Below are 20,731 nucleotides of genomic sequence, written 5' to 3'. Positions count from 1 at the left end.
TTCTTTTAAAATAATTTGCTTTCTGTAAAACACCAATAACGCTCCCTCTTTTGAATCTTAAAATTATGCTATTAATCAATGTATTTGTATCACAGTATTTGCCCTTCATCAAAAGACAAATAGTTTTTGTAATTTCTTCTGTTAGATATTGGGCAACCAACTTTAGTGAAAAAAAAGGTGGAATTTCAAAAAGGTATACAAATGTTTCATTCATTGTCACAAAGGAATATCTGAATAATTTTCTCGCATATGGCAACCTAAATGCAAAGAAAAACCCTGTATTTTAATAGGAAATTTTAATCAATTTTATGATGGAAAATTTATAAACTGTGAGAAGGGTGTCAGTCCTCCTTACCTTGAATCTGGGAACATATGGTCCTTGCGTAGTTCTCTTGGGAATGCCTACTTCATTACTTCATCACCATGAACAAAGCAATGATCTTGTCTCATTTTTCCTTCTGATTAATGCTCTCAAAACTTGTTGACCAAGCTGTTACAATTTTTAAGTATAGCAAAGGATAATCACTAATGAGATTAGGGGATAGAGTGTACCCTCAGCAAATTTGCAGGTGACACCAAGCTGAGTGCTGCTGTTGAGACACCTGAAGGATGTAATGTCATCAAGAGGAACCAGAATCTCATGAAGTTTAAGAAGCCCAGGTACAAGGTGCTGCACCTGGGGTGCGTCAGCCCTGACATCAATCCAGGCTGGGGAACGAACAAGTGAGAGCAGCCCTGACAGGAGGGGTTTGGGGATGATGGCTGATGAGAGGCTGAACACGCCCTGGCAGTGTGTGCTCACAGCCCAGAAAGCCAATGGTATCCTGGTCTGCATCCAAAGCAGCCTGGGCAGCAGGGCAAGGGAGGGGATTCAGCCCCTCTGCTCTGCTCTGGTGGGGCCCCACTTGAAGCACTGCACCCAGCTCTGGGGTCTCCAGCACAGGAAGGACATGGACCTGTTGGAGTGAGTCCAGAGGAGGGCCACCAAGATGATCAGAGGGATCATATGAGGAAAACCTGAGAGAATTGGGGTTGTTCAGACTGGAGGTTTTGAGGTGGCCTAATTTCAACCTTTCAGTATCTAAACAGAGCCTACAAGGAAAGTGGAGAGAAACTATTTACAAGGGCATGTAATGACAGGGCAAGACAGAATGGCTTCAGGCTAAACACCCTCAGCTCCCTCAGCTGCTCCTCACAGGACCTGGGCTCCAGACCCTTCACCAGCTCCACTGCCCTTCTCTGGACTGGCTCCAGCCCCTCAATGTCCTTCTTGAAATGAGGGGCCCAGAACTGGACCCAGGATTTGAGGCCTCACCAGTGCCAGGTACTGGGGAAAATTACTTCCCTGGTTCTGCTGGCCACATTATTCTTGATACAGGCCAGGATGCCATTGGCCTTTTTGGCCATCTGGGCACACACTGGCACATGATCAGCTACTGCCAACCAGCACCCCAGGTACTGGGCCACTTTCCAGCCAGCACCCTTTTCTTCCGAGCCAGTTTCCAGACATTTAGTCTCCTATTAGTCTCATTAATTTAGGAATTAACTCAAATACTTAAAAACAAGAAAAGAGGGGGAGTTTTTGGTGAACCATCTTAGCAACTAAGATAAACAGGCAGTCTAATATCGGCATCTATTGTTCTCATTTCATTGCCATTTTGCTTTTGTTTCGTGATTCTCAAAAAAATTCCAGCAGTGCATATGTGTGTGTGTTGGGAGTGTGGGAGATAAACAAAATATTTTTTTTTTTTAAATCATCTTGTTTTCTGAAAGACAGAAACATATAAATGAGGTTTGTAAACAAAAAGAAGGTTTAAAGAGGTCTATTCCCTGCCTGGTTTGTATTGGGCCTATTATCACAAAGTTCTCTTCAAACTGCTTTATGATCAGAGTCAGTCTTATTATATGGGCTTCACTTAGCCACTGGCTAGTTAGCATTCTTAATGAATTCATTGAGTTGAGTGGAGATGAGAATACATAGTTTTCACTCAAATGCAAATATGAACATAGGAATAATCTGGGATGCTAGCAGGAGTATACTTTAAACTGAAGTGGGAAAAACATAGCTGTCAAAATCCAAGGCCCCTGATAATGTCAGCAGATACTCTGGTGAACACAAACAGTACGAAAACTGAGGAAAGTCTCCAAGTAATATCAGAAACTGCAAGATTATGAGAGCACTGGTCTACCAAATTTGTTTTACAAGATAAATTGATTGTGTGTGACTGGATGATAGGGGAGACGATGTTGAACTTCCACTAAGGAAATTCAGAAATAAGGGACTGCAGAATTCCCCTCAAATGCTTGAACATTTCTGATGTTCTATCTGTCCCATGATCTCTACATCCCTGTCCAGCACAGAGTGATCCTAAACCAGACTGTGATCATACAGTCAATAATCACAAGGCCCAGTGAAGGCAGTAAGAAAACATGATTCACCGTTTAACCTAATTACATGCATCAGAAATATGATTACTACATTTTACAAAGGTTTTTCAGTCCCCTCTAATTTGACAGTTAGCATATAAAATATGTTTTTCCTCTCTAAAATAAACAAGCATCAAAATATCTTCATAGCACACAGGTTATGTACTAATTAAAACATTATCTACCACAGTTACATAGAAATTACAGGAAATCCACAATAAAGATGTACAGCAACAAATCAAAAGGGGACAGATTTTGACAACTGGACTTCATTCTCATTGTGGATTCCAGCTTAAAATTTTATAATGGCTGTAATTTAATTATTAGTTTGCAGTCAGAATACAAGCAAAGGGAAGTGACTGATGTCTGACCAAGAACATTGCAATAATTATTGTATACACTGTATTTAGGAATGCTGATCAGCAGGGCTTTCATACATAAACATGTCAATTCAACATATATCATTTAAAATAAAACATACTTATCTTTTCAACAAAAAAAAAAAAGATGCAGAAATAGTAATATAAAACTGCTTAATGCACTCTGTATGTGTAATATATGTTTAGATGGAAGAAAATAAAGGGCAGCAATTGTCCCCACTCTCAAAAATTAAAGAATTTAAGAATAAAAATTTCTTCTATAACCAGTAATTGAGTTATTTTTATCACCTGTTTGGTTGTAAAATTGTTTGTTTTGGAAGCATATCCCTGCTCCCATCTTCTAAATCCTTACTTGTAATACTTTTTATAGTACAGTACTACATCCAAATGTATCAAACCACTGCTGACACTTATACAGGCTCAGTTTCAAAAGTATGGAAGAGGCAAAGAACCAACACCTATATGTTTTTTGAAGATATACTATGGCCAGTGTCAGATGAGAAAAGAGATCTACCTCCAAAAGTACAAAGAAATTGAGCACAGATATATTTTCACTTTTTCACTATGGTGAGCCTCACATGCATCTTATCATGCTGACTTAAACAACTATATTAAAAAAGCTTTAAATAACTGATGATGAATATTACAGTATACATTCAAGCACTGATTTGCCTTCTTAAATGAATCTATTTTTTCCCCCAAGAAATAATAGTTCCTTAAATGTGAAATTGATTTTTTTAGGTAGAAGTTCCATGGTTTTGGAGGGGAAAAAAAAAATCTTTTTTAGCTGGCCATCATTTAGTATCAACCTAAAACCTGTAATAATTATGTCCTATATATGTCCTAATTGGTGAATAATTATTTTGCTAGTAAAATCCTTATTTGTCTTTATATTTAATGCAACTTCTGTTAAATCTTTTTAGCATGTAGGCTGGCCAACAAAATTAGAAAGCATATGATTTTTAATTGGGAAGATAAAATTTTGGGAATAGGTATTTTACCTTTTATCCACGTGAGGGAAAAAAAAAAAAAAAACAGACCCAAAAGCACTTCAAACATGAGTTTGAACCTGCCAGTATTGCACACATAAATTATCTTTCCTTTCATTACATTGTCTTTCCACGTTGGCAGAAACTATTTGTCAGCATTAAGGTGATCAGATCATAACTTGATTTCTTCCTTAAATAGCTATGTAATGTATAATGAATCACATTTTAGCCCTGTACTACAAAGGTTTCCTCTTCCTAATACATGAATAGGTGAAAAACCATAGAAAAATCTGATTTAAAGAAGTGCCACAAAGATGACCAGAAAGTTGGAGCACCTCTCCTATGAAGACAGTCTGAGAGAGCTGAGGTTGTTCAGCTGGGAGAAGGCTTTGGGCAGACCTCAGTGCAGCCTCCAGTACTTCAAGGGAAGAAGAAAAAGGACTTATAAAAAGGAGGAAGAGGGATTTTTATACAGGAAAGAGTGACAGGAAAATGTGCAGTGGTTTTGAACTGAAAGAGGGAAAATCTAGATTAGATATTAAGAAATTAGATGTTAAATTCATTCCTCAAGAGGGTTTTGAGGCACTGGAACAGGTTGTCCAGGGAGGCTGTGTGTGCTCTACCCCTTATTCAAGCTCAGTTTGGACAGGGCTTTGAACAACCTGGTCTTGTGGAAGATATCCCTGGGCACTGCAGAGGCTTGGAACTAGGTGATCTTTTATGTTTCTTCCTACCCAAGCCATTCTGTGTTTTATTCTGTGATTCTATGATTGATATAAAAAAGGGAACAGTACTCATTGATGGGCATGTCTCCTGGCAGGAACTCAGTAATAATTGTACAATATACAGTAATAGCTTTCCTTTTCCTACAGATATGTTAAGTACCAGAATGTTCTGCTGAAATTATTCAATAATCTTGTTTTAAAAATTTCAATATTAGCCTGTTAGTTTGTGCTGTGTTCTAGGTAAGCTTCAGCTGGAAAAATGCTACTCTAGGAACATATAATCTTTTCTTCACAGCCACAGCCACCAGCTCACACACACAAAAGTCTTCTATACTTTGTAGGAAATGATGTGCAATAAAAAGGTTAGAAAAAATTACATATGTCATTTTCTGTGGGGAAAGAGAAAATAAATAAGAACTTTAAACTGCACAAAGCTCTTGCTGCTGCAGTGTCAGCAATTCTGTAGAAAAGTCAATCACCCCATCATTGCTTCACTGTTCTCTTGACCCTGGAGAGATGGAAGACAGAAATGGTTTCTGAAGAAACAATCAAAAAATGAACAACAAAGAAACAGAACAAAAACAAACAAAAATTTAAAATGTTGCATACATGATAAATAATGGCTTGTTAAGGTAAAAAGTTTGATAGCAAGTGAGAACTCAGACTTTAAATTTTACCTCTATGCTTGGATTATGATGTGCAGAATATACATATGGTTTATTGCTTGCTGGAGACAGGGAAAAGTGAATACTGTGAATAATTCATATTTAATTCCTATTATTGCTGCATGATTCAAGAAAGCAGAGGGAATATATTGCTATCAAGCATACATTTTATATATTCTTGTCAGAAAATTTTTGGTTAGCTGTATTTTATTACATTACATTAGCAACTTTCATCATATGCATTAAAACAGAACTGCTCCATTAAAACAGAACTGTTTATTTCAACTGATATGAGTAATACCAAGCAGCATCTATTATCTTATTATTTAGGCTGCAGTAAAGTGAATAATGCTTGGAAGGCCAGAGAAGCCATGAAGGGAAGTAGAAATTTTAAAATCACTTTCCAAAGAATATATATTATGTATGTCTAAAACAACTGACAGATGTGCATACACACAGTAAAAAAATTCACAGCTGCATGTATGTGTCTTCCCATTAGTGTATATAATTTAATTATCAGCTTTGCTGTGTGAAAGAAAACCGAATTGTTTGGAATCTATTATTAAAAGTTTTTTAAGACTGTCTGAAAGTTTTCTAGAACTGTCTGGAAACATCTGAAAATTTTTTTTAGATTTTAGGTCTGCAACTAACTCTTAGGTAAGCTAAGTGTGAGATACTAAAAGAATAACTTTTACTGACAGACATTGTAACAGAGACATTACAGCATTTACCTATATTTGACATAGGAAAAAAAAAGTGCCCTTTATGGTACAATTGGTACAAAATGAGATGGAGGCAATTGCAGATACAAAGTCTCAGTTCACCACATTTGTAAAATTCATAGTTCTGTGTCTTAACATCTAGCTTACACCCCACCCCACTTGCCTTCAGCAACAGAGGTGCTTTTCTGTTTATTCATTCCTGTTATGGTTTCCCTACACCTCTCTATGAATCCCCTATTCAGGAATTCTGCATATAGAAAAAAGAAATTGTAACAAGAGTTATGCTTAAATTAATGAGCATTTTTCAGATGCAGAAAATGGGTATTGCAACCAGCCCTGAAATGAGTTTTGAAATCTATAAACTCTTAAGATGTCTGTTCTGAATTCACTTGTCTGTGGCAGGTAATGTATCCATTGGCAGTCAATAGGTCACTTAGTCAGTTCCCATCTGCCTTTATGCTGAGCCTCTTCAGGGCTGACCTATGTCTCTATGTCTTGTTGATACATTTCTCCTTTCTGTTTAAAAATATAGCCATTCACTATTTTATCTGATATGTATGACAAAGAAAAAAAAACCTCAGAATAAATATTTGCTAGCTCCTGGATTACACTGAATTACTGAATATAAAGCTTACATAAGGAAATCATCCACAAGGAACACATCTGAATAATAACTGTTGTCCCAGTGTACCCAACTTGCATCTCTGCTTCATTCGTATTTGTTCTACATGCTGACAATTAACTGCATATAGAAAAGGAAAAGTTCCTTAGAATATTAAATGCACATCAAGAACATTATTTTGCACCTTTTCTCAGTTCAATTAGAATGTAGCTATAATTTAAAATCTTCCTCCATCACCTGATAAAGCAATCTTTTTGCTCTAATGTAAGTTTCTTTCAATAATAAAGAACTGAAATATTTGTTTTGGCTCTAATATATGGTGAAATCAATTATCTAAAGTCTTGTTTTTCTGTAGAATTAAGACTACATTATGCAACAAAGCATTGTCATAACAGGTGCCAGTAAACTTAAAACTTCTTATTTTATATATCACAAAACCATCGTCATAGAATTCCAGGTGGGAAGGATCCTCAAGAATGGTTTGGTCCAAACTTTCTTGGCAAAAGCAGTCTAACTAAAATGGCCCAGCACCCTGTCCAGCTGAATCTTAAAAGCAGCCAATGCCAGGGAATCCACCACCTCCCTGGGGAGATTTTGCCAGTGGCTGATGCTTTTCTTTGTGAAATAATTTCTTTGTGTGTCCATTTGCAGTCTACCCCGACTTGTACTCTATACCCCTTAATTTTTCCATGCAACTCCTTGTAAAAAAAGGGAGTCTCCATTTTCTTTGTAGCCACCCTTTCAGTACTGGAGCATGGTGACGAGGTCTCCACTTCCTCAGTCTGATCAAGCCCTCTCAGTCTTTCCTCACATGGCAATTTCCCAGGCACTGATCATCTTTGTGGTCTTTCTCTGGACCCTCTCCAGCCTGTCCACGCCTTTTTGTATAGTGGGAGCAGAACTGAACACGGTGTTCCAGGTGTGGCCTGACAAGCCCTGAGCAGTGGAACAATGACTTGTTCATCTCTGCTGGTGATGCTGTTGCTGATGAGCCCAGCACCCTGCTGGCTTTCTTTGCAGGAGCATCACACTGCTCACTCACAGTGAGCTTGCTGCCCACCAGGACCCTCAAGTCCCTTTCCACAGAGCTGCCCTCCAGATGGATAGATCCCAGCCTGTGCTGTGGTCCTGGATGAAATATATGTATATGGATATAAATATTCACACCATATACATCTATATATAAATGACATATTGTGTGTAAAATCTTGGGGTTTATTCTATGATCTTTACAAAGATAAAATTAAATCCACTGTAACAATCATTTAAGGACAATTTTGGGTCACATGTCTCAGAATTACACAGAATTTCAAAATGCTAGCTGGATTTTTTTCTAGGAAAATAGGAGGATGCAAAATAGCACTTGTCAGTACCTTATCTTCTGTTTACTCTATTCCCACTAATACATTAATTCTCAACAACCTTATAGCTTACAAAAGCCTGTGATTACTACCAGGTGTAATTTATCCCTCAAACCAGTATATGCTTTAATAATGCACTAACCAAAGTTCATATACATGTAATGAAACCCTGTTTTGCTTTTCTTCCTTCCCACTATTGGCCAAAACCATCCTTTGCCTAATCATTTAAATATATTTCATATGTGTTTCTATTTTTTTTTATTTTATAATCAATAAGTAGTGGAAATATCCTGGTGAATATTGAGCATACTGAAAGGTCTTTCAGGCAGCACAATAAAGTAGTTGAACATACTATTCATTTTTACTCTTTTTACTCAATTTTGCTGTAGCAGCTGAAAAAATACTACACAAAATATGGAGAGAGCATTATTTAATTGTTATAGTTTGCGGTGGTGATGTAAATACACAGTTATTTTTAAGAGAGAGCTCCAGATTTGGCATGATGGCTAAAGAAAACATAACTACCCAAAATGGACTGGGATATTTTAAATATGGGGAAAAAGAAGTGCATGCCCTGAAGCACAACTTCCAAGATGCTCTCTTGCATCTGCATGCTGTCAGCTAAAAGACCAGTACTATAATTTTCCAATATTTGCCAAAAGAATTGTCTTGAAATGCATAACTACAGAGGGGTACACCTGTGAATGCTCTTTGTAAGACAAAGGGTATGACAAAGAATATGAGAAGTCAATAGAAACCTGTCATTCAAATTCTGCTGTGCTAACCTCTGCATGCTGCAAAGCCAACAAATGCTTTTTTCTTCATAGTGCCATTTGAGACAGTAACTGATGGCAAATACAAGCAATGAGAAATAAAATATCTGCTTTATTGGTGCTCTTCCTTTAAACCATTTTCTACTGAGATTAGTACAAAACAAGCAGGCATGTCAGATAATGCTAATAAAAGCATTTGACTAAAAAATAATTATTTCTCCTTTTTATAGGTGATACAAGGACTAAAGGTCAGTTAAATACTGTAAATGAAGCCCTCACTGTGCATCAAAATCATTGGTAGCTGTGTACTACCTTCCAAAGTTTTCAGAACTTTTTGAACTGAGTAAACAATCAATCAGAACATTGTTCCTGTCAAAAATATCCAGTGATGATACCCACTAAAATGCAGAACAAATTGGTGATGCTCCCACATTTGTTTTAGCACTATAGTATAAATCAGCAGCATATAAAAGGGTAATCAGACAACAGAACTGACAGCAGTGTTTTACAGTACTCAATAAATCTCATGCTTGAATAGAAAATGACAGAGCAGCACTGAAAGCACTGTTTGCTTTCCAGCTCTGCAGTCCAGATCCAGCAAATGACTGAGGAATTTACAACAAGACACCAATGGAATTAGTGCTTCAAAACCTGAAGTTGTGAAAAGCTTCAAATCAAAAAGCTTCCATAAAGCCTCTTTTTGACGTCAGTGGTATTTGGAAAGATAAGACACACCAGTTTCTGACCTTTAAAGATCCCTAACTGCTTAATGGAGAAGAATTTCAATTTTGGCAATGTCAAACAATTTATGGCTGAACTCATCTCAGTAAGAATTCTTTCAATTGGTGACTGGTGCCTTCAAGAAAGGGAGTCTTGGCAAAACCTGAATTCCACCAGCAGAAAAATAATTAAAAAAATACTGAAACGAGGAATACTTCTGTGCTCAGGGCCATCACCAAAATTGAACTTGGACTGTGTAAATTTTAAGTACAACTGATGTTACTGATACACAAGCTAGGGCCACAAAAGTCTGAAATTTGGATTAACATCTTTCTCTGGAAGATCTTGGAGCACTACTGTCCCCTTGGCTGGGGATGAACCAATATATGTTCTAACATATCATCAGATCAGTTACTCAGGAGAGAGAAAGAAAGGTAAAGAGATAGACCAACAGAAAGAAATTGGGAAAGAAAAAAGGGACCTTACCTCACTTTTAAATTGCCTTGCTGTGGTTGTCCATCGTAAATTGACAAAATATCAAAATCTTCCTCGAGGGCAAAAGTATGAAATGACAATTGTATCCTGTTACGCTCTCCTGTGATAATGATCCATGTGCAGTTGGCATAATTTGGATAACCATGAGGAAATCCAGGGCTTTCTATAGTACCATTTGGTCCCTGTACTAAGCCTCCACAGTTCTGACCTGAAAAAGAAGAAAGGAAAATTTGCTGTTGGTTTTCTTTTCCCTCACTCAGTATATACTCTTACATAAGTACCTATATGTAAACTTGTTTTTAAAATATTTTTTCTACATTACAAACAGCACATAATATTGCATTTATACCATTCTTCCCTTTGGATTAAAACCCTCATAGCTGAATTTTCTAAGGCATTCAACATCTTTTTATGCAGTGAATCATTATTTAAGGTTCTGTAGTATTAACAATGTATGACTTATTCATTCAAATGTGAAATTTCAGCATTAGCTTTAATGCCATAAATTCAACAGACTGACAGTTCTAATAGCAAGAGAGTGTTCAAAACTTTTTGGCAAATGCCATTTTAAAAGTTTCTATATAAGTACTAAAATATGAGTTTCTGATGCTCTGAAACCTACTTTAACATGAAGAGCAAAATGTTGACACATTTAATACATTTTGTGCTGCATCTAATCAAGATTTCTACGCTTTGAAAACACAGCAAAATTTCTGTGGTATAGTATTTGTTCCTTGTGTTTTGTGAGAAGAAAAGTAGGGAGTTTTGGTCTTTTTGATGTTGTGGCTTTGGGGGGCTTTTGGGTTTATTTTTTGTTTGGTTTTGATTGGTTGGTTGCTTTGTTGGTGGTTTGTTTTGGTTTTGGTTTTTCGGGGGTTTATTTTTTTTATTTTGACTTGGCTTTTTTTGTTGTGGTAAGGTTGAGTTGGATTTGTATTTTTTTTTACTTTGAGTCTTAGAAAATAACACTAAGAGTTTACTCAACAGGCTTTTATATCTGGTTTGTATATCCTACAGACTTTGTGAGGGCATGATAGCTCATTAACGGGAAGTCCTCAGCAAGAAACCTTGACTTTCAGTGCACACTGTTGCTAGTTTCCTACTTGATTTTGTTAATTCCCCACACAACAGCTGTACTGACTCTGAGCTGGAAAGAAGCATTAATGAAATACTTGAACAGAGAAAAATATAAGGACATTCTGTGGACTGCAATTTTTGGATTATTATATGCACTTTAAACAGTTCAGAACAAGTGAAATACCATATTTTATTGTTACACCTAAACCAGAAGAGAATTTCTGACTAACTAACAACTTCCCAGCAGTGGGTCTCTCACACTGAATCTTTCAGAGAAGTGCTGTTGAATTTTTGTTAGAGGTTTCTAAATCTTAAAGACATGGATTTAATAAAAGGGATTCGGTCCTAAAACTGAAGAACTTACTAGAAACATTTTTTACTAAATTTTAAATGTAATAAATCTAACGAAGAGATAAAAAGGCTGTGGTGGTTCAGGAAACTTTTAAAATAAAAATCTTCTCTAGTTTACCTATCATTTGATTCAATTTAATAAGATATCTTTAGCATCCAACATTTGCAGAGAAGGAACCTCTTACACCATGAACTTAGCATGAGCATTTCAGTTATGTACTGCTCACTAAAAATTATATCAGCATGCTTGCCGACACTTGCAGATGCATTGTATCCTTCTTCCTACAACCGCAGGGGAAATGTCTTACAAATGCCACAAACAATTTAAAATAATTTAATTACTGCAGAACTGATGTTCTGAAAACAGAGAAGGAAAATTACAGTGACAGCCCACCACCCTGTTACTCTAGCCAGCTACTTCGAGTCTCCAACATTGGTTTCAGTAAGTGCCCCCTGCAAGCTGTGCTGCACAGCAGCCTTCCTACCACTTGGGTTTGCACTGAAAAAGGAGTGCATCTTAGCAATTCATCCAAAATCTGTCAAAGACAGAACCCCATTTTAGGAGCAGAAATTTGTAATTCTAGTGTATAAAGAATGCAGTACACCACGTGTAGCTGCGTATGTAAATGCAGTGTATTAACTTCATTTCTGACATCTGTGGAGACAAGCAAATTATGTCCCCAATCTCTTTGGGAACCCTAGACCTGGCTTAAAGTAAAACTTTATTAACCTTTATTTTTAAGCTTTAATAACTTTATAGTTATATTGTTATAAAGTTTATATTATAAACTTTATTAACCTTTATTCTTAAACTCCATATAGCTGGGGTACTAAGTGAACCCTCGCAGCCCCCACATGGCCATCACTTAGCAGCTTCCTTACACAGATGCTTGTTACCTACTTGCAGAAGCTGTCAACAGCCATTGATTACTCCCAGTTTTATTCCAGAAGATGTTTTGTACTCCTATGTGTAGATACAGGTTATTGTGCATTATTATTTTGGAAGATAAACCAACTCTAATGGGAAATAAGGCATAAAATGTTTTACCACTGTTTAACTTAAACATTTCATGCAACCCAGACACCTTTTATTCTCCACTTTGCTTTTATTCTCCTGTATATATATTCCTCCAGTTCTGAAACTGGTCATACACACATTGCCCATTCACCTTGTACCCAAAAAAAACTTAAGGCAAAGGAGAATCATAAAGAAAAATTATTACTGTGAAATGTTATTTAAGTTTGTCATTAATTTTTTTATACATATAAAAATATATACTTATTTACTTAGTGTTCAGTAAAAAAACAAGTAAAAATCCTAGGAGAAATTTAGCACACATTTAACTCCCAGAAAATTCATTGCTGCACACACACAATTTCAAGGAAGATTTTGCTTCTGAGTAAGCAATCCTGAAAGAGGTTCTAAGAGCTATACAGACCCAGAAAACACATCTTCTAAGTCTGTCCCTGCCTAGTTAAGATACAAGCATGTTAATAGAGCAAAATGCAGGAAAAAAAAGCCAGCTGCTATCTGTATGATACCTATTTTGTCAAGTGCAAGTCTAAAACCTTCAGAACTCTCAAATGTTACAGCTCTTCAAAGGAGTAAAATTCAGCATCAAACCACTTAAGAGAGATTCAGTTGGAGGGTATACTCGGAGAACAGGAACAGAGATTTAGGATGACAGCAGCAAATTAGATAAGAGTGGGGCATCCAATATGCCACAAGAAATAATGCAGTTTCTGATTGCAGAGACACCACAGACCAGTGAAATTACATAGATGAGATTAGCTAAGAATGTTTTGTTTCTTATGTGGATTTTAAGAGAAGAAAGAATCATCAAAGTAAAGAAAATAAACACATCAACAGGAAAGTGTTAAAAATATCAGCAGAGATTAAGTGGTTCTACTGGGCTAAATGTAGACTGAATATACCCCAAAAAGGTTTATATTTACATTTCACTTTATTTTTGGCCTTTGTTTCAAAAAATAAAATAAATTTTGCCATTTTTCACAAGATGTGCAGTCACTGATTGAGTACAACAGGAGTTCACTGATTTATTTTAATATCAAAGGTGTATTAGACTGAATTGTTAGTATGATACCACATAACTGTTTATATGAGTATAAACTATGCAGCTATTCTTATTTTTCTGTCATATGTTGTCTGTAAGAAGATATTTCTGGACAGACATTTTTTACCTTATGATACAAAAAGTGTACTTTAGAATACTGATGCTCGTGGGTTGTAGTTGAAAAATATTTACAGTGATAATATATAAAGTGAATAAACAGCATTATTCTTTTTTTCAAAGTTACATGGCATGGCCTGTACCAGTCCTATTGCACCTGCTCAAGCTTAATATTTCTCAGTTGTGAGCCTTAAGTGAGAGCAAATGGAGAAAAAAAAAACACTGCAATTTTGCCCTAAATACTGGTGTCATATGGATGGTAGAATCACTAGGAATCAGTATAATTTTAATACTGTATTGCTGTAAGATTTTGAACAAACTTCAAAAAGAATAATATAGAAAACTTCCTAAAAAATCAGAGTTTTAGGTTTAGGACCTTTAGGTTTACTTATCACATACTCCCCCTACACATACTTCCTACCCTGTTTACCATATTCATTGACTTCTTTTTGTTTGTTTGTTTCAAGTTGCAAATGCTTCTAATAAAAAAAATAAATTGAAAAAGGAGTACTTCTCTTGTAATTCATAAGATAGTCTGTGGAAGACTAATACATATGTATGCATACACATATTTTTATAATAATATTTAGGAAATTTTGCAAGATACATGTATTTTGAACAAGAAAACTATAAAATGCATCAAAACTAGCTCTAGTAAAGTCAGTGCTGCTAAAGATATTTTGATCAATCATGATAATGAGAATGAAGTCATGTATATTCTTATGACTAAGTAGCACCTTCCACTCTGTAGCTACAGAGACTGAGAAAATATATCTACCAAGTTGGACCTTCCTCATTCCTTGAAATAGTTTCTTATATGAATTTGTTGTATTAGTAAGTTTAATAAGTAAGAACAGCTTCACTCAGACAGATCAAAGGCTCATTCTGCTCAGTACCTTTTCTCCCACAGCAAGTCAAAGGAGGGAGGACTTTGACAAAAAAATATCCCTCCCATTCATGAGCAGCATCTCAGGAATTTCTTCAAAGGAAGACACTCCAGTACCCTTGCCTTTCTGTTTAATATTATAGCTCTTTATAAACTCATCTCTGAGTCATCCTCTGAGTCTATACTAACTTCTAGAGTCTTTCAGGTATTGAGGAAATCCTAAACACAAAATAAAACTTTTTCTGTGTTTGTTCAGCATTTACCATCTGCTAGGTTCATTTGATACCCTAGTAAGTTTATTCATGAAAAGAGAACATACAGATGATCTTTTCCTATGCTTTCTATGCCACTCAGTATCTCACTGATCTTTGTCATGTTCCATCTTCTTTTATTTCCAAGTTCAAAAGTTCCATTTCATATTGTTGTTCTTTGCACCTAAGTGATTTTATCACCATTTTGATGCTATGTCATACCCTGCATGAGACAGGGATACCAAAACTTCTTGTAATATTCAAAATGTGTATACATCATTTATACAGTAATAATTTTAATCCTTTTCCTTCTTTTCCCACTAATTTCATATTTTCTTTTCTAAGTAGTAGCTGGAAATTTTATATGACTATGGATTATACTAAGATTTATTTTCTCTGGAATCACAGTGAGACTATATCCTATGATTTTACAAGAAAAATATAATTTATTAGATTGCCTACATTTTATTATTATGTACATCACATCCCATTTGTCTACTCTGAATTTTATCAACTACTCCAATATCCCCTTACTTGATCACATTAGGATATATTTTCTAATTCTTCACAATTGCTCCTCATTTCCATTAACTCATCACTTCCTATCATCACAGTCACTTCACTGCTCACCCTCTTTTGTAGAACAATTATGAATGCACTGAACACACATGCCAGCATAGATTTCTTTGGGAGGCCATGGTGATTTCTTCCTTTGTAAAAAAAAAACCTGTTTTCTCTTACGGCACAACTTTTATCCAACCTTTCAGCAATGTACAAATTTCTTAGGCCACAAATGATTTATTTCCTTTACAGCTGTTGCTGGGGAGCCTTGTTCAATATCGTCTGGAATTCTGATGACCTTTGTCCACAATCAGGCTGACTCATTCAGAGAACTTCAGTAGGTTTGAAAAGCATATAATTTTAAACTTTTTCTTCCATATGTCATATTTAATCATGCATCAATCTTTTTTTTTTCCTTAATAGAGTTTTCTAACACAAATTTCAGGTGTTCCAGCCTTTATACCTTAACTCCCCTCGGTCCCTTTTAAATATGGACATGTAAGGTGAATTGAAGCTGGAGATTGCTTTTGCTGTGCAACAATTTCTTCTTCCTAAATCATCTCTTGAACTCTGGTTAATACATGGTGCTTGTGACATTATTGTTTATTTTGTCTGTTTGTTCCATAACCTGTTCTACCAAATTTTTGACTCTAAACAGAGGTATTGAGGAATTTTCTACAGACAACAGTTCAGGCATGGCAATTACAAAGCATATATATTTTTTGCTGTCTTCCCTAATTTTGTTTTTATGTTGTTAGTTATTGTCCCAGCAAGAATCTCTTGCAGGGTACTTGCTCCACCTGTGTTCAAAAGAGGAGTAATTTTTAGATTTACAGTGCTGGCATGCAATGTTCTTGGACACTATTATTTTATTTCCAGAAAAACCTTCAAAGAGGGCCCAGCAGCCCCTAAATCTTATCAGGATCTCACTGCTTTCACTCATCTTACCTTGAGATTATCTCCCTCTGGCACAAAACACCATTGACCACTTGCTTTGGATATATAACAGGATGAATCCCATCATGTCTCCCCTATTCCTATTTGTGAGCCCTTAATTATAGGAGTTGATACTTAGAGCCTTCAAAGATTTTAAATCCTCCCTCCTTCACAACAAGTTCAGCCACCCATTTCAGGCCCCAGAGTACCTGAATTTTGACTCCTTTAATTCAAACATGCACAATTACAGAACTTTGTTACTGCAGTGTTAGCCACAACTTAAAAGACTTTGAGCAGCAAAGTGCATGACAGCAACAGCTTCCTAAATATGACTTTAAAACAAAGTATAAAATAAAAAGTTCCTGATAGTGCAAAGGTGTGGTATGTACACATAGAACAAAAAAGATTTTCTGTTGAACTACAACAGATAACTACAGATTTAAATTGTTGCCGCTATCAGTTGAGACAGGGGAGCAGTAGAGAGCTGTAAGATGTGAACAGGTGTTTGCACACCTCATTTCAACCATCTCTTTTTCCTCTATCTTATGTTTTTATATTCTTTCTTTGTATTTTCTCTTCTCCAGAGCACTTTGTACTCTGCCAGCACTTACACCTGCAGGCCCTGCAGCCCCTACCATCAGTTGGCTGTGCTCTGCACTGGGCCTTCATCACTTCTCCCTCATTAGTATAACCTCAAGGCACCTTCTGACCATCTTACTTCTCAGTAAAACTGCTGTTTCCTAAATAACTTCAGTCAAGAACAGAAATTTCAAATGGCCAGAGAGGCAAAGGCACTATTCTTTGAGGACGGTTTTAAATAGCATGTAGCTTCTTCAAGTGTCCTTTAAAAATCCATAAAAAAAACCTCAAAACACCTCCATTAGGAGGCACTTTCTGATAATCAAATCAGATAGTACTAAGATCCTTTTAATTTAGGCATCATTGAAGATTTATTCACAAGCAAGCCATTATCTTTGCTGGCATACTTAGAGCATGCCCCAGCACAGAGATCTCACAAAGAGGGCACCTGCCTCACACCAGAGTCCACTTGCTGTGCCTGCCATCACTTTCCAGCCTCAGGGAGAGCTGGTACCACCAGGCTTCAGCATTTCAGATATTTAAACCCACTCAAGGCAGTCCTAGCGCAATGTGAAAAGGGAACAGTGTAAATTTACTCGTGTTTTTGCAAGACAGGCAAAAATAGTTTCAAGAGATTTTTTTCACAATTATTTGATCTGAAATAATTAATGTCTGGGGGCCAGGGACTGGGGAGACCTCAGTGAGTGACAGCTGGTGCCAGCCCCAGATGGGACCATGCCAGGCTGCAGGGCAGCACCAGGAGCCAGGGCAGGTGTGTGAGTGTGCGGGTGCTGGTGAACCTCTGGACAGATGTGATGATTAGCAGAGGACAAAGAGAGGAACACAGGAAGGTTTATCCAAGGACAAGACCCTGGGCTGGGTGACTACTGCAGCCCAGGGGAATTGTAATTGTGGGTGGGTGAGTGGAACACAGCTGCCCCAGGGCAGAGATGTGGAATCAAGTGAGGCCAGTGGTGCTGCCTGAGCTCATGTGAGCGTGTTTGACTCTGTTCATCCATGCAGCCAGCTGTGTACATGTGTGCATGGTGTATTCCTGTGGTCTGCACTGGGAAAAGCTGTCCAGCCTTGTCACTGCCTGCGTCTGGCAAAGAGATGGGGCAGCCTCACCTCTGTTGGCTGCTGGAGTCAAGGACACTATCAGCTGCTTCTGAATCATTAAATATTGCGTAGCTTGGCACTAAAGGTAAAAAAAAAGAGGGGAAATGGCAGCTAAAAACTGAGATGGATTTCTTTTAAATACAGTTCTATTCAAACCCTGCAATTTTTGGCTGTGACCAATCTAGGACCTTCATGGAGTCCCTCTCACATGAGATGCTTGAATGCATGTAATAATCTTAAATTCTGATGCAGACATTCACAAGATGACTGGAACTTCATCAATCTATAAAACATTTTAAATTCGGACCTTCTACCAAAGGATATATATTCATTGATCGTGCTGTTGAAACTACAAGCTGGTGTCTTTAAAGTCTCAGATTAGTACCATGAAAGTCAGGCACTAGCTTTTGGACCACTTCCTATGTATACTTAAGTCTTTATCCAGAATTCAACTGAAATGAAATTTTCCTAAAGGTTAAAGATTAATATTACTATTCTGCAAGAAATTCAGAAACAGTTCTGCCACAATGCTAGCTTTGCTGTGTACCAGAGCAAAACATCTTAATTGCTGGTATGTGAAAGTTTTTATATTAATGAAGTTCTAAAAGCTGAAATGTATACTATACATAAACTGGATTAGGTTGCCATTACAAATGTAGAAAAAGGTATTTCATGTTCTCTTTTTAATACTGAGTTGCCCCAAAAGACCAAGAAATCAGTATTCACAAGGGTTAATGGGGAAATAAAATATAGGATATTATCTCTGTAGGAAATACATTTATTTTAAAAAGACTTTTAATACTTAAAAAAAGAAAATCCAGTGTATAACACTATCAACTCAGTGCCATTGCTCAGTAGAGGCAAAAAAATACTGAGACCATAATAACTCTTTCAAGGCTACAGCTTGACTGTGCTTCCTTCTGACACAGCAATAAGTTCTTAATTAAAAAGAGCTAGATTATAAGAAGCTGGTTTATCCCTTTTCCTTTGAAAAGATATATTTTATCCCAGTAAAGCAAATATCTTTGCACACTCTTCTTTCCTTCTTTTGAATTCACAGATTCATCAAAATGAAGGAAAGAAAATGCATCAAAAAGAGAGGAAAGCAATGCAAGTCCTATACCAGATTTGAAAAATGTAGAAGGTAGTTTTGAAAATGATTTTTTTCAGAGAGTAGGACCCTATATTTTAAAATTCTGAGCTAAGTGTAGATTTAGTACCCTTGAAAAAGAGACTATTCTTCATAGATGCAAACTCATTCTGCAAAAGGAGACCACTGAGGACAGGTTGGATTTTATTTTTCTACTTTTCTAAGATAAAGTAAAATAAATTGAGGCTTTAGGTAAACATCACTGTTACAGTTGCTTAGCAACAGCTGGAAGAATTAGAGAGCATTGTACAGCTCAGGTAGATAAAAGGAAAATGCTTATTTCATTGTTTGGGAAATACTCCAACAATAAAAGAAAGGCTCTTCTGAGCTTCACTGGAACAAGAGCAACACAACTGTAGGCAAACTACTCTGAGGATTTCTTTACCTCTCTTCTGCCAGACTCCTGGAACATACAAGATAGTTAGTTGTCTGTACCAAATCTGATCACTTCAGCATTGTCACCTTGACTTTCATTTTTTTATTGATGCCTTTTATTGATGCCACTTTCCCAGACCACTTCACTGACAGCCTTGCTCACATGTCAGGATCTTACAGAAGCTTTTCTTTTTATAATCTTTCTCACAGGATGCCTACACCATGAGGCTGAAAAGTGTATCATAGTTTAAGCAGTTCAGTTTTAAACTACTACTAAAGAACTTATTGTCAAAAGGCCCAGTTCTGAAGACCAGGAAAAATCCATTTGTCTCATTGCAACTGCTCCATGAACATCACCTACATTAACTACTTTCTCTTCCTTGAAAGTTATTACTTTGTGCACCACTTCTGTTATCCAGAAGGCTTTCCAGAATTTTTTTCCATTGTCCACATATAATCAATCCAGAAAAAGTTTCATATTTGTAATCCCTGTTCCTTGAATTCATCCTTTCTTTGCGTTTAAAACAGAGTCAGCTGACATCAACTGAGAAGGACAAATACTATTTTCTAAATTAAATGGCTAAATCATAATGAGGAAAAAGAATGAGTGACAATAAATTTTTCAATAGTCATTAGAGAATTTTCGTTTTCAAAGATGGAAGACTTATTTTTAGAATTTAATTTGGAAAGATCAGATGACATTACATTAGGGTTTAATGTTAAAACCATAACTTTGTTAATAAAAGCACATTTTTCAGGAAGAATTTTATCCTCAACATTAAAATTTATATTTTATGGATCTATTGCAAGAAATCAGGAAACATTCTTCTGGACAAGTGCGTTATTTCTACACACATAATTGTGCTTCTGATTTAGGTGTGAATTTTATACAAAGCAGAATATTTGCACTATGCAATGCATATACAAGAAAAAAGAATAAAAAATTAACATTGTAGCAGAGTGCAGTATTGCAGCATTAGCAAAGTTAAATATAATCAAAACATAGGTAAAGGGGCAACACATGCAGGCATAAAACGGAAATTTACACACACAAAACATATACAATCTGTGACTTTCATTACCATCACCAAAGCTGGAATGATGCAGCATACATAAAGTCCCTCGAAGTTATAAAATCAAAGTACAGCTGTGTGAGACATTCATGAATGAAACTGAAATTATGTTTTCTAATAATCTTAATCACAGGAAATTTAGTACCTTATGTTTTGTATCGTACTTATATGGTTACACAGTATTAATTTCTTATTTTAGTGGAGCAATGGGATGGCATGAAGGGTGATGCAGCTGCTGTGCCTGAGTCACGATGTCAGTAGCTAAGATTAATGCACAGCTATTTCAGACTGGAGTAGTTAAC

The 20,731-nt window shown here is 36.4% G+C and overlaps 1 protein-coding gene across 1 annotated transcript in view; it reads right to left on the bottom strand.

Moving 5' to 3' along the window:
* CSMD1 (CUB and Sushi multiple domains 1) overlaps nt 1-20,731 on the bottom strand; it is a 1,067,000-nt gene that overhangs the window by 840,530 nt on the left and 205,739 nt on the right. The window contains exon 2 of the mRNA XM_059842787.1: nt 9,871-10,087. Within this exon, the coding sequence (XP_059698770.1) occupies nt 9,871-10,087 (217 nt within the window). The remainder of the gene's footprint in view (nt 1-9,870; nt 10,088-20,731) is intronic.

The sequence above is a fragment of the Haemorhous mexicanus genome, chromosome 3, assembly GCF_027477595.1.
Source record: "Haemorhous mexicanus isolate bHaeMex1 chromosome 3, bHaeMex1.pri, whole genome shotgun sequence".
Classification (NCBI taxonomy): domain Eukaryota; kingdom Metazoa; phylum Chordata; class Aves; order Passeriformes; family Fringillidae; genus Haemorhous; species Haemorhous mexicanus.
Note: the sequence above shows the minus strand (reverse complement) of the source record. Positions and strands in the feature narration are given on the sequence as shown.